The 13,525-nt window shown below is 36.4% G+C and overlaps 1 protein-coding gene across 5 annotated transcripts in view; it reads left to right on the top strand.

Moving 5' to 3' along the window:
- The window catches only part of LRBA (LPS responsive beige-like anchor protein), a 367,479-nt gene that overhangs the window by 331,976 nt on the left and 21,978 nt on the right, over positions 1-13,525 (top strand). For all 5 annotated transcript variants that reach the window (XM_086889595.1, XM_086889593.1, XM_086889594.1 and 2 more), the window contains 3 exons: positions 1,064-1,126; positions 4,282-4,437; positions 7,860-8,027. In XM_086889595.1, coding sequence (XP_086745721.1) covers positions 1,064-1,126; positions 4,282-4,437; positions 7,860-8,027 — 387 coding nt within the window. The remainder of the gene's footprint in view (positions 1-1,063; positions 1,127-4,281; positions 4,438-7,859; positions 8,028-13,525) is intronic.

Below are 13,525 nucleotides of genomic sequence, written 5' to 3'. Positions count from 1 at the left end.
CCCCTGCTGTGGGCTTAGCATTGTCTTTGTTAATGAGGCATCATGATAAAAAAGTTAAGTTGCCAAGTGACCAGTTGTCACTAATGTGTAACTAAAAAGCCCATTCCTGCCTTTGAATATGAATTTGGTGGCTTTGCTGACATCTAATGGCACTGGTAGCCAGCAGGATGCTCTTTTTCATCACCTAGGTTTGATGTTTTATTCTATGATAGTGTTTCATTGCAGTAGAACTTTGAATTTACTTATGAATCAGCTATTTAAGAAAACATTGTATCAACTCTAATTTTTATATTAAGCTGTGGATGGTAGATAGAAAAATCATATGTGTAAGTATTTAGCCATTATTTCTTGTTTGTCTTCCAAGAAGGTATTGGGTGGGGTGGGGGGAACAGTTTGTTTGTTTCTTTGTAGTGAAGCTGTGGAAAAAAAAAAGGTTTTCTTTTTATCCCTTCAGGACAATTCAGTACATAAACATTTTACTGGTATGCCTGGTGCCCATATGAAATATGGGTTGGCAGAATAAATATATTAACTTCTATGCAAACTTGCAAATAAATGGGTTTTGGTGATGGATGAGTCCTTAAATACAGGCTGACTATGAGATGACTACGAGATTTCCCTCTCTGCATCATAAACCGACTTTTAAAAAAAATGTCCTTTGTGCTTCAGTTGTTCAAAGCAGTGCTTTAAAAAGTAAAGAGGAAAATAGTATTTGCTACAGTCAGCAGATGGTTGTCACATTTTGTTTTCAGTCCTCTTTACCACTTAATTTTGCTTTGTTGCGACAGGAGAGGTTGCCAGTAAAGCATCTGCTAGAGCTTATGGCTCAGGACCAGAGCTGCTGCTGATGGCATACATTCAGAATAGCCCTAATCTAAAATAAATGTTTAATAAGCAGCCTGCAAAAGCACCTGGATTTTTTTGTTTGTTTTTCATTCAGTTGATGCAGAAGAATCTTGAATAGTTAAAAAAAAAGGGTGTAGCTTTGATTTATAAAATATATATGGTGTCATATATTAAAAAAAAAATACAAAGTTTTAAAATTTTCTTTCCTGAATTCCAGCTCATCAAGGTGCTGTACAAGACCAGCCTTACCAGCTGCCAGTGGAAATCGATCCTCTCATAGGTCTGTCACTTCCTTCTCTCTTTGCGATTCATTAAGCTCTGTATGGTGGCCCTGAAGTGTAGATTACGGTTGTTTTTCACTTGCTGGTTGCTGGGAATGGAATTTTCCTGATAAACCATTTGCATGCAAATTGGAATGCAATGAGCTGTGGCTATGCTGGTATTTCATCAACTCCCCCTCGTTGGTTTGCCTAATTTGAACAGGCCTAGGACGCGTGTCAGTGAAAATTAATATGGATGCTGTAATAATGTGTGATTGAGAATGTGCATGAAGTACTGTCAGGATAATATTGGATCTTTTCATCACTCAGACTTGTTGATGAGCAGGAGCGAGGCACGTTATGATGAATCGGTGCACTGGTAATGTGATGGAGCTCCTTTGCTGAGGAAATTTTCATAATAACAGTGGGGTTCTTAACTGCACCGTGTTGTGAAAAATAAAACCATGGTGCCAGGGTTTCATCATTAAAGGAGATCAATCCTTTCTTCATAGACCTGCTGTTCAGGCTGAGGGGATTAATGTGTAATTGCAAAGCAGTTTCGAAGTTGAAATATATTGCCCACTCTGGTTTAGTGCTGAGATATTAGTATTCATTTTTCAAGTGCATTGCATCTTTTGATCAGCTTCACCAGTTAAATTTGTGTGTTTTTTTCTTTTATTAAAAAGGGGTGGATGAATGTCTCTCCTTTATTTAATGACTCAGTGTAATAGATGCAATTAATGATTTTTTATTATAGAGGTTTATCGGTTTATATAGAGCTGATTTTTCAATTAGCAGGTTTAGAGTTTGGTCAGTTCTTTCATTATAGGCCCAACTTTAGGGAGTGCATAGCTGGAGTCTGTACCATGGCAAATGGAACTTTAAACAGGATGAGAAAAGAAAAACTCAAGTACCTAACACCAAAACACAAACTAGCTGTAGGACGGGAGCAAAGAAGAAAGCATTCTGTCCCACCTGAATTTTTTTAGGCTTTGAGCTTAGTTTAAAAACCAGCTGTTTCAAGGTAGTTTAACTGGAAAAGACATGGTGTGGCCAGTTACAGGAACATGGAAAACTCAGAGCAAAGATGAACTTGCCTGGATAGGTTAGAATGGCAGTGAGAATTAATTTCAAGACTAATGTGCACATCCCAGTAGGAAGTGCAATATTTTTGTCTGCAGATATAGACCCTTCCTCTCTAGCCATTTTGCTGGATAAGCTTTAGGATAATTAAACCAGGAATAGTAGGGGCATATGAAACCATTTTATAGAGCTGATAAAAGTATAGTGTTTTTCCAAAGTTTCTGAAATCAATCCTCATATGAATAATGCAATAATTATTATGAGTCAGACACATGCTGTAACTCTCCTTCCTGAAACAGATTTTATCCAATAAATGTTGGGAGCAGGAAATCTGTGTTCTGCTTTAAAACCTGCTATCAAGTAGATCTTAGAAGTGTAAATAAATATTACAGCAAAAAATCCCAGATTACATTGGTACAAAGACCTTTAAAGTTAGTGTTCACATTCTGAAAAATGGTTTAATATTCTCTTCCTACAATAGATCTCAAATCAGCCTTGTAATTACACTGGACATAGTTTAAAAGGTTTAAGGCTTTCTTTGTCATTGCTAAGTAGCATCATTGGGTGCAAGCAAGTAATTATGTAGGTAATATTAGAGGATTTTAATTGTGGCTAGACACATTTACCTAGAAATGGTACCTAAGAGGACCACAAAATTACACTTTTATGGTTATAGCAGGAATCTTGTTGCTGTCTTAGTCATAAGGAGAGATTCCTGCCCTCCTCATTTACCTGGTGCACAGGAAGACATAAAGCAGCAATGTCTGATATGACACAGATCCTAGACCTCTTTTTGAGGTGAAGATTTTTGAAGGGCTTATCCTCTCTGAATTAGTTGATCTGCATGTTTTTTGAGGTTCCTTTGCTGCTATTTTGTCAAACAGAGCAGTTCACTGTGCATTTATATTGTGGTGTTGTTACTCTTTAAGTCTCCCCAAGACCAGTAAAGGCCACATTTGTACTGCCTGCAGAGAGCAAGTGGCAACACCTTGCTAAATTATTTGCTATCCATATGGACAAAACAGTATCAACATTTTAAATAAAGCAAAAGCATAAATAAATGAAGGATTTGATACAGAGTAAATGGAACAAACCCAAGGCTTGGGAGATAGCTGGCCTGTGAGAATGGAAAGGAGTCAAAAAACAAAGAGTAAAGAAGAGCACAGGACCAGGACAGAGGTAGGTCTGGAATACTGCCTCGATGGAAGTAATGGTGCTCCGAGCACTTGACAGACGCACCCAAGAGAAATTACTTGCCTGGGATAGAAATCAGATTCCCTCAGGAGCAAAGCATACTGAAAGTCTTCCTACAGTGTAGGATTTTCATATCTATGTATGGGAGCTATATATGTGTGTATATATATATATATATATATATATATATATATATACACACCTTATTAATCTAAGGATAAGATATGAGAAATGTGTTCACTAATCGATTCCTGCCTATTCCGTGGGTTCCCAATGAAAGAATATCTCAGGAAATGAAACATGAAGTGATCAAAATAGGGCAAATTATTTCTCCCAGCCCTAAAATTAATTGGGGAGATAAGCTAGTTAATTTTTGTGCCGTGTTTAAAAAAATGTAAACTGTAGTGATGCTTACTGAGGTTTTTCCTTTTTTAAATGACAGTGCTTGCAATGAAATGCAACTGATGGACAATTTAAAATCATGATCCTTTGGTTGCTGCATTTGAACCACTCCATGGTCTATGTATTATCATACTATTACATTCCTTTGTTTTGTTTGTAATTTTAAATTTCTTATACTAGATCAAGGAGGGAAGGAATCTTATTACATTTCTGTGTACTGTTGCCTATGTGCAATCTTTCATTTATTTCTCAGCTGCATGTCACTTAAAAAGGGAATTTATTCTGTTTTAGAATATACATTACAAGGAATTAGCATTGTTCCCAGAAATGTAATGAGTATGTTATAGTAGAATTAGAAAGAAAGTGTCCCTGCTGTAAAAAAAATAAATAGCAGAAGTGAGGAATGTATTTAGTGTGAATGTAAGTTTCTTAATTGTGCTTTTGTTCTGTGAATGTGGATGCTAAAATGTCTTGATCTGTATGTTTTTCTGTTCAGCCAGCAATACAGGTATGCACAGGAGGCAAATCACTGACCTTTTAGACCAAAGCATTCAGGTACATTCCCAGTGTTTTGTCATCACCTCTGACAATCGTTACATCTTGGTCTGTGGCTTCTGGGACAAGAGTTTCCGCGTTTACTCTACTGACTCAGGTAATGTATTTTTAAAATACGGGAACAGCCTAAAAGATTTTTTTTTTCTGTTCATAATCAGCCTACTTTTTCAAATAAAGGATGAGGGGTGGAGTGTGTATTTATTCCCCTATTAATAATATTTGTCAAATCTTTCCTTGCCTATTGCTGCCATGTATTGTGTGTTGTCATTTTTTGTGGTATGATGGCAAATGTGAGAGAAAGAGCTCTGGTTTAGACTGAGCTTCACACTTCAAGCTTATAAGAGAGGGATGCCTCCTCTTGCACTGTAGTTTCCACAGGTGAGAGTTTGTGTAAAGCTTGGTATACCAAGAGAGTTAATTATTCTTAAAGTATTTGCTTGAATTTAACCTTGGTCTTTCAGCATCAGAGAACTGGGTATTTTTCAAGAAACACAGGCAAGTACCATAGAATAGAAGTCTTGAAATCTGGTGAAGGAATATTTATGAAAAGCCTTTGAAAACTATGCCATACTAGAAGAATTGATTTGGAGCGACTGAATTCTTTTATATAACATAAACTGATCGATATAATGGGCAGCAGTTAAATTAGTCTGTCAGCTGGAGTGTGTCCAAACCATTGAAGTCATGCATGTGTGATGCTAAATAGAAAAGAATCTTTCAGTGTAGCAGCTACAGGAATTTAAAAGCCATGGAACCCCAGGAAAAACTAGGTATGATTCTTTTTCCCTTTCATTATCTTTTAATGGAAATAACGACCTCACTGCAAGGTACTTCTTTGGGATTAATGACCCAGTGTGGTTAATGTGTGTGTGCCATCAAGCTTTCCAGTAGGTTATTAATCCCTAGGGAATATCCTACATGTTTGTCATAGTTTCTTAAATATATTAGGTAGCAGTGTTTTTCACACTTGGCAAACCAAAATGTCTGACAAAACAGAATGGTCTTTAATGAAAATCTGTTAAGACTTTAGATCTCATGGCGTACTTCGGTATTTCTGTCATTTTTACAATTTTAAAGCCTTAACTATGAAGGAGAAGTTCCATTTATGTAATATTGACTGCCCACAATTCATTATACAGACATCTTGTTAGACCCTTCTTAGGTTAATTTTCTCATTGATGAAAATTAATTTACATAAAACTGTGAATTTAAAGTGGATCATCAAAAAGGATAGCTAGCAGTAATAAATATTCAGTATATATTCTTGATTTATATGAATAGAGAAATAATTCTATTATATCAAAATATGTATTTTATTTCACACCTATGGAAGGAGCTTGTATGGTTCTGGTAGCCTTGCCCTGTATCAATCTGAACTATAAATATCTCTTTAAGTAATTTCCTCTGTGTAAGGCAGATTTATCAGGCACCTTGTTACTACCATAGCCAGTAAGGGTATAAACCAAAATACCATTGACAGAAAAGTTTCAGATTTGTCTCTTCTATTTGTCAGTATAACAACTCTAGCTTAAATGAAGTGAATTCAGATGTAGTTTACTTTACTCCACATTGAAATGAGAATATAGTAGGGAAATTTTTTGAAATCAGCAGAACATCATGGGGAATAGATGATGTGATCAGTAAGGCATAAAGACAAGTGAACACAAGTGCTGAATTCAATTACATTTTAGGACTTGCACAAAAAAAAAGAACCATTTTCCTATGAGATCTTGGGTGTGTTTGTTTGTTTATAATAGGAAATACTTTCAACTTAAATTATGGGTTCTCAGCACAGCCAATCTAGCAGAATAACAATAAAACCTTCCTCCAGCAGTGGGAATGACTTCGAGAGAGTGTTTTAGCTTCAGTGCTGGAGACCTGAGTCTTACTTTTCTTTTAATTATTTGTAGCACAGCTGTCAAATAAAGCATTAACTAGAAAATTTGTTCTGTCAAAAAGGGATATCTGAGTGCAAATGGAAAAATTTGGTAGTATTGTATAGAGAGGACAACTCATGTTAAATGAAATAGGAAAGTTTGTGGAACTCTTATGAAATTAGTTTATTTATTTTTTTTTTTAAGCAATATAAAGTAGCAAAATCTAATTTCTTATTTTGATGAAACTCATTGAATTTTAGGCTGCACAGTAACAAAATAAAACTAACCAGGCAGAAATAACCTTGTAAAATGCTTGTTTTCCAGAACAGAACCTATAAAATAAGAAATAATTGAGAAAGAGATCTCTATAACTCAATGATGTTTATAGCATAAACTTGCATTCTAAAAGTATAAATTACCTTAGGTAAATGGTTTTTCATACAGCTGAAAAATATATTACATAATTATTTGATCCCTGAGTTACTCACCCTTGTGCTACAAGGTGAGTATGCACAGTAAGAGTGCAGCCAGGAGTTTGCCCTGTCCACTTAGAAATGGCTCATGTGGTAGCATTCATCTCTCAATTTTCATTGGAAGGTTAGAGCAGGCCTAATAAGTTTTGCCAGTGTTTGATTTTGAATCTTTAAATTGCATCTGGTTATTTTATTTTTTCTTCACATACAAAAGTAGTTTCCCCTCTTTTTCTTGTAGATATTCATACATATCTCTTGTTTTATTTCTGTTTTTCTTCACTTTAATGTAATTACCTTTTTGATCTTGTTATAAATCTGGCTGTTAATATTACTTTTGTTCTTTCCTCAGAACCACTTCCTTAAGTCTTTCATTCCCATTAATTGTTATTTAGTGGCTGGATACAAATACAGTGCTTTTGTAACATTTAAAAAGAGGCTGGCAATATTCCCTATTATGCATATTAAGGAACCAATAGTTTTTAATTAATGCACCAAAATATTTTATTAAAATGTGCTTGAATCCCAACACTAATCTGTGTTATTTTTAATTTTTTAAATGCTTTTCTGAACATTTTATTTAATTTTATTTTTATTTATTTATTTTCAGAAACACAGTAGTCTTATTTCCTTTTTCTCTTTTTGGCTTGTCTTGTCAAGCCTTCCAAAGCCATCACTCTTTTTCCCTTCTGTTTCTCCTCATTCTTTATTCAGCCCAAAGCACAAATGGATGCTTAGTCATTTGGGCTGAGAAAGCCAGGGTCATATGTTGGAGGCATCACACATCACACTTCCTTGTGTCATTGAGTGCAGGATTTGTCCTGGCCCCTGCTACCTGAGTGGGTGCATGAGAAAAGTGTGTTTTCTTTATCCTGCTTTTTCAAGATCTGCAATTGCTGGGCTTCAGCAAATCCAGTTAGACTTTTGAATAAAGAATAATATTAAGAGACTGCAAGTATTTTTTTGTACAGGTTGTATGGACTACAACCACTTTTAAATAAGTTTACACCAAATAAATAAAGAAAAAATATTACTCCCCACTATAGTTCTATTTTGAACTTTTGTTTAAATTTTTTTGGATAAAGAAAATATTTTTAAGATACTTCATAATATTTTTAATTTGTCTTAGAATAAGAGAGTAGTTTTAAAAGAATCAATTTTCTGTGTTCCAGGTAAACTGATGCAAGTAGTGTTTGGCCACTGGGATGTTGTGACCTGTCTGGCTCGTTCTGAGTCCTACATCGGGGGGAATTGTTACATCCTCTCAGGATCTCGGGATGCAACCTTGCTGCTCTGGTACTGGAATGGCAAAACCAACATCATCGGTGATAACCCAAGAGGTAAGAAAAAACCAAAAAAACCTGCTTTATAAGGAGCTTGTCTCAAAATGCCTTGAGCAAACACTTCATAAGATAGAATTTTAGATAGGGTGCTACATGCCCAATTCTCAGAGTCATGTATGAGGTATTCTGATTGGTTCCAGTGAAAGCAACAGGGCTCACATCATATAACCAAATGAGTAAGGCAGAGTAACCCTGTTCCAGCCTCACTCAGTTTTAACCCCTCCCACCCAAACTTACCTTGCACTTGCCAAAGTGTTTATTCTATTCCATCTTGCAGCATTTCCCAGGAATTCCTGAATCCTGTCTTATATTCATGAAGATTCTCCCTTTTATCTCTATAAAAAATAGTGAACTGCTACGACTGTACAACCCTGTATTATGTAAGAGGAAAGGCAGAAAATTATCTTGGTTTATGCCAGTTTGACTCCACACAAAAAAAATTAATTTCTGATCCCCAAAGCAAAGAAAAAGGCAGTTGAGAAAAAGCCTAGAGGAAGCCATTTTACGGGAATGAGGGCCTTTCAAGACAACTTCTGAGAGCTTATATACATAAATTTAGGGGCACATCATATCCAAGCAGAGGTCCTGTTCAGCAAAAAATAAAATGCCTTGAAGGGAAAGGATAAGAAGAGGATATTGTATCCTATGAAGAGTATTTCTTAGGTTTTCTTCCATTCATTTAAGGTCTTCTCTGACCCTGTTTAAATAGTAGTAAAAACTGCTCTGCAGAGGGCAAAATGGACATCTGGAAACCAAGAATTGGTATTAGAGCTGTCATATATTGCAGTTATAGCTGGCACACAATTTTACATAATTGAAACAATACCTGACATCTTCCAAATTAATCAATTTGGTAAAGTTGTTTGTTCCATATTCAATCTCTTACATCTGGAGTTATTTGAATTTGAAACACAGAGGTGGCTTGACTTAAATTGCATCCTTTGAGCAACTTTGAAGAAGCACAACTAATTAATATCAGAATGAATATCTGAATTTAACTTGCAAATTGTTTGATGTTGACTGTGAAAGCTATTCAAAAGTTGAACAAGATGCAGCTCAGTTCATACAGTTGCAGAATCTTAAGGCAGAGGATGTGTGAAAACTATCCCAATTATCGTTCCAAGCAGCCCTGTTCAAGTGATGGTGGTTTTTCTGGGAAGTGGCTAGCAGTGTTTTATGAGCATCTTTAAATAAATATGGCTTTGCTTGAGGAAAAAAAATCTCTGTGAATACTTCATACATATTTTGCAGTCTATCAATTTAAAGAGAACACAAACTCTGTTATTTTTTCAGACTTTGTAAACTTGGAAACTCCAAAGAGTTTGCAGATTCTTAAGCATGCCTTGAGAAGTTGTACTTGTCCCACACTTGCCAGGCTTTGCTGCTGTGTGAATGAGACTTTGAGGCTATAGGCTCCTTGATCACCCTAACAGATCATTTGCTGAGGTTCCATACCTACTATTTGAGCCAAATATGTAGATTTTGTTACAATCTATTGACACTCTTCTCTAAAGCAGATTTCTAACATATTAGTATTTTGCAGTTTTCAGAGGTAGCACCAGGCAATTCTAGATGGTCTTTAAAATCACACTAGCTACCTGGTAAATCTCTGTGCTTGTAGTTCTTTTAGACTTGGACTTCTAGGGACTTGCAGTGGCTCCTGTGTTTACCAACTGCCTTTATGTAAGGCTTTTTTGTGATACAGCATGCCTGGAAACCTCTGTTATCAATTGGAATCTCATGACACTATACGTATTCCTAGACATGGGTATAGACAGTTCCTGCTTCAAAGAGATGGTAATCTGGGGTGTTTAATTTTTCCCAGAAATAGCTGTCTGTAGGCTTCTCTGTTCAGTCAAAACTTTTTTTGAAAAGACAAATGAAAAGAGCTGTTTCTGCTTAGTTCTGATTTTGTCAGAAATGGAAAGCACCAGCAGACTTGTTGGGTTCTGAGCCCTGTTACTACAGCTGTAACTTCCATCCATTTGCAGCATGTTGGTATTTAACTGGTCTAATGTCTTTCTGTGTTTGAAATTCATGATTCTTTTACCTCAAAATACAGTTTATTCATGCTTTCAATGAGCACTATTCACTGGAATTTTAGGTACTCTCAAAGTTGATATTTCTTTTCTATTTTTTCTCTGTTCAATTATCTCTAATGTCCATCTTAAGTTGACTTCACAGCAGTGTGCATCTAATGATATTTTGCCAAATCATGGTGCCAGAGTAGTTTCAAGAAAAAGTGATTTAAACCAGGGAGTGTTTATTTCTTCCTTTCACAGTACCTGTTGCCTCAGTTGTACATCAGCTGGCAGGCTGGTATGATCCATCTACTCTAAATAATATCGCATTAGGCACCCATTATTCCACCAGTTATATTTTATTGACGTTTACTTGTCTGATTTCTTTACTTTCAGAGAACTGAGCTCTGGATTTCTGGCTCTGTATATTCATGTTTTTAGAATGATACTTAAGCTGAAAAGCCAGGTGGGCTGTGGCACACATGATAAATAAGTGGCTTTGTATTCTTTATCAAGGACAATTTTATGGCTAACTTGACTGTATTGAAAAATTCTCTTGTTTTGATTTAACAGAAGAAAAATGTCACTGAAATACTTATTATTTACATAATTTAGCTTTTAACTGTGAGTCTGACTTTTTAAAGAAATTACAGCTATGGAGTCTCACTATCTTATTTAGTTTCTCCCCAATACCTCTCAAATGTATTGATCACTGTAAACCAAATCAGACAAATTGAGGTCTCAGAGATATAAAATTTCTACATGGGACACATCTGCTGGAAACTATTTTGTTCTTCACAAAACAGCTTGATCACATTTAGATGAAATAATTTTTTCCTTCTCATATTAGAACCTGAAATGTAAAAAAAATATTTCATTATGCTCTTTCATCAAATGTAGTTTTTCTCTTTCTAAATGAATTGGTTTTGAAAATGTAAAAGCATGGCACTACTTCTCTTTGGAGCACAGGCCCTTTTTGATACAAAAATGTTTCTGGGGACAATTTCTGACCAAGCCTTGGAATAATTTAGAACAGAGCTAAGGATCTGAAGTAGTTGTATCCTTTGGAATAGCCTTGAGCCGTTTTGCTTTCACATTAATTAGCATAATTTACTGTGGAGATGTAAAGTCACTTTGCATAGTGCAAGGGGCTTTTCCTTTTCTCTCCTTGGCATGTGGCTGGCTTGGGGGAGGTGGGAGGGAGAGGATGTGGCCCTCCCCTTGGTACTCCTTGGAGCCCATGTGTGATCTGTGGCACACAAAGTTGGCTTCTGCATATTTAGAGGCTCCAAGGCACCACTTGGGGATGTGACATTATGCACCAGGACTTGTGTGATAGAATGTGGGGATTCCTGGGAGAGGGCTATGGAAATATGCTGTGTTTTGTCCTTGCCCGGCTTAAGGAGATGGAGGTGGAGGGGAGGTGAGAAGTGGGGGTTGGAAGGAGGGATTGTGTGATGTCTGGAGAAAAGAGATGAGAGAATTCATTTGCATACAAATAGTGAGCATCACTTTCTGATCCCACTTTCGCTTTGAAGCTCAAGTGGCAACTCCTGGCCTTTGGACATTTCCTAGGTTGGGGGATCAAATTTTCCTTTGTAATCACAGAACCATAGGAAATAGGGTGGTCAGGAGCTTTGATCACCTGACCTATTCTCTTTTCCCAATGAGGGCTTAACTTTGCCAAAACCAATCTCCACTGATGTTTGTCCAATCTTCTCTTAAAAACTTCAGCAAATACATTTTTGGGCCTTAGAAGCCCGATCCTTAGCAGTCTTTTCCCAGTGTTCGGTCTAGTATCCAATTCTTTTTCCAGAAGTTGCATTCTCTCATCTTTTATCTATTCCTTTGTGTAGAGAACAGATTATTTCCTTCTTGCAGGTACTTCCAGTTATTTGGATTGCCATGACCTGCAATTCTTTGCCTCCAACTTTAATAACTCAATTCTTTGTTTATTGCCATAAGTCATGTTTTTCCAGACCTCTGATTATTTTTGTGTTTTCCTCTCTCCAGTGGATTGTCTTCCTCAAAGTTGACCCAGGAATGCAGCTGAAGCCTTTCCAGTAATAAGTAGAAAACAACCTGTTTCACAGACCAGTACTTTTCACATCCCCAGGGAATATCTGTTTCTTTCAAAACACCATGACACTGTTACTGTTTTAAGGGCATGAGCCAGTATGAAATTCAGTGTTTTCTGAAGAATCTACTCACTTCTGTCTTCTTCTCTGTGTGGTATAGCTATGGAATCTCATCTTCAAACTTCCTGAAGTGTATTCTTTTTTAGACTTGTTTCTCCAATTTGTCAAACTTTGAATTCTCTTCCTGTCCTCCAGCAGCCTTACAGCAGCTCATATCTGCAAATATACTTTGCTGTCTTATTCTATTAAATTGGTCATTAAAGCAAATGTTGGCTAGTACATGGTTCAGGGATGCCCATCAATGGATTTACCATTTTGACAATGAATAGCTTTCTGAATATAGCTTTCCAGTGTATAATAGTATATTCTGAATGCGTGCGTCCCTGTTTTCCTTAAGGAATTGCTCACGTGGAACAGTGCTGGAGTTCTTACTAAAGTAAAAATATGTGATGTCTCCCATAACACATCCTGTTACTTTGACATTGCAAGAAAAAATAGCTTTGATATGATTTGTTCAGAACAAATCCAAATCAGCTGTTACTCATCTCCTTGTTTTCTTGTAGGAAATGGAGTGTGTATGTATAAAAATGTAAGTGTTCTGCCAGTACTTCTTCTGTTTGTTGGGATTAAGCAGACTATGCTCTTATTTTCTTTTTCCTGCTTTTTAAACAACATAAGACTTGTTTTAGTTTTGCAGAACCCCACCCAATATCCGTGAAACAATTGTTGTAGCTCTGGGATTATGTAGCTTCATTGTTACAGTATCCTCAGGTCACTATTATCAGGCCAGCTGAGTGCCAAACATTTACCTCATTCAGGTATTCTCTCTAGTTGAGACAACAGTTTTCACTGCTGGTTTTACTTGGGTTTACTGTCTGACTGCAACTGACCTTTTCTTGAAGTACTTTTGTGGCATCATCTACTGGTATTGCTTGCTCTTGATAACAAACCAACTTCTTGAGAAAACTTGACGTATTTTCATGTTTTTAGAGTGTTTTTCCTGATGTCCTTGTTAGTTACATATCATCTTTGTGTGGCTCCTGAGGGTTTGTTTCTTTACTCATACCTTGCTGCTTACACTGTTTCAGAAATACCTCGTTTATTTTGATCTTTCTGCCTGGCTTTACTGTGTCAAAGTCGCTGGAGAGCTCTGTGTTGTGCCAGCTGGGATCTTGTCTGTCTTATCCCTGTGCTGCATTCAGTAGTATCCTTATTACCTTTTCCTTTGTTTTCTGTAGTCTTAACTGCCCATGAGATCTTACAGGATATTCTGTATCTGTTGAAAACTGTTTTCCCAAAATACTTCAGGAATTATCTTGTCCTTGATTCCTCCCTT

Source organism: Cyanistes caeruleus, chromosome 5 (genome assembly GCF_971803275.1).
Source record: "Cyanistes caeruleus chromosome 5, bCyaCae1.hap1.1, whole genome shotgun sequence".
NCBI classification, from domain to species: domain Eukaryota; kingdom Metazoa; phylum Chordata; class Aves; order Passeriformes; family Paridae; genus Cyanistes; species Cyanistes caeruleus.
Note: the sequence above shows the minus strand (reverse complement) of the source record. Positions and strands in the feature narration are given on the sequence as shown.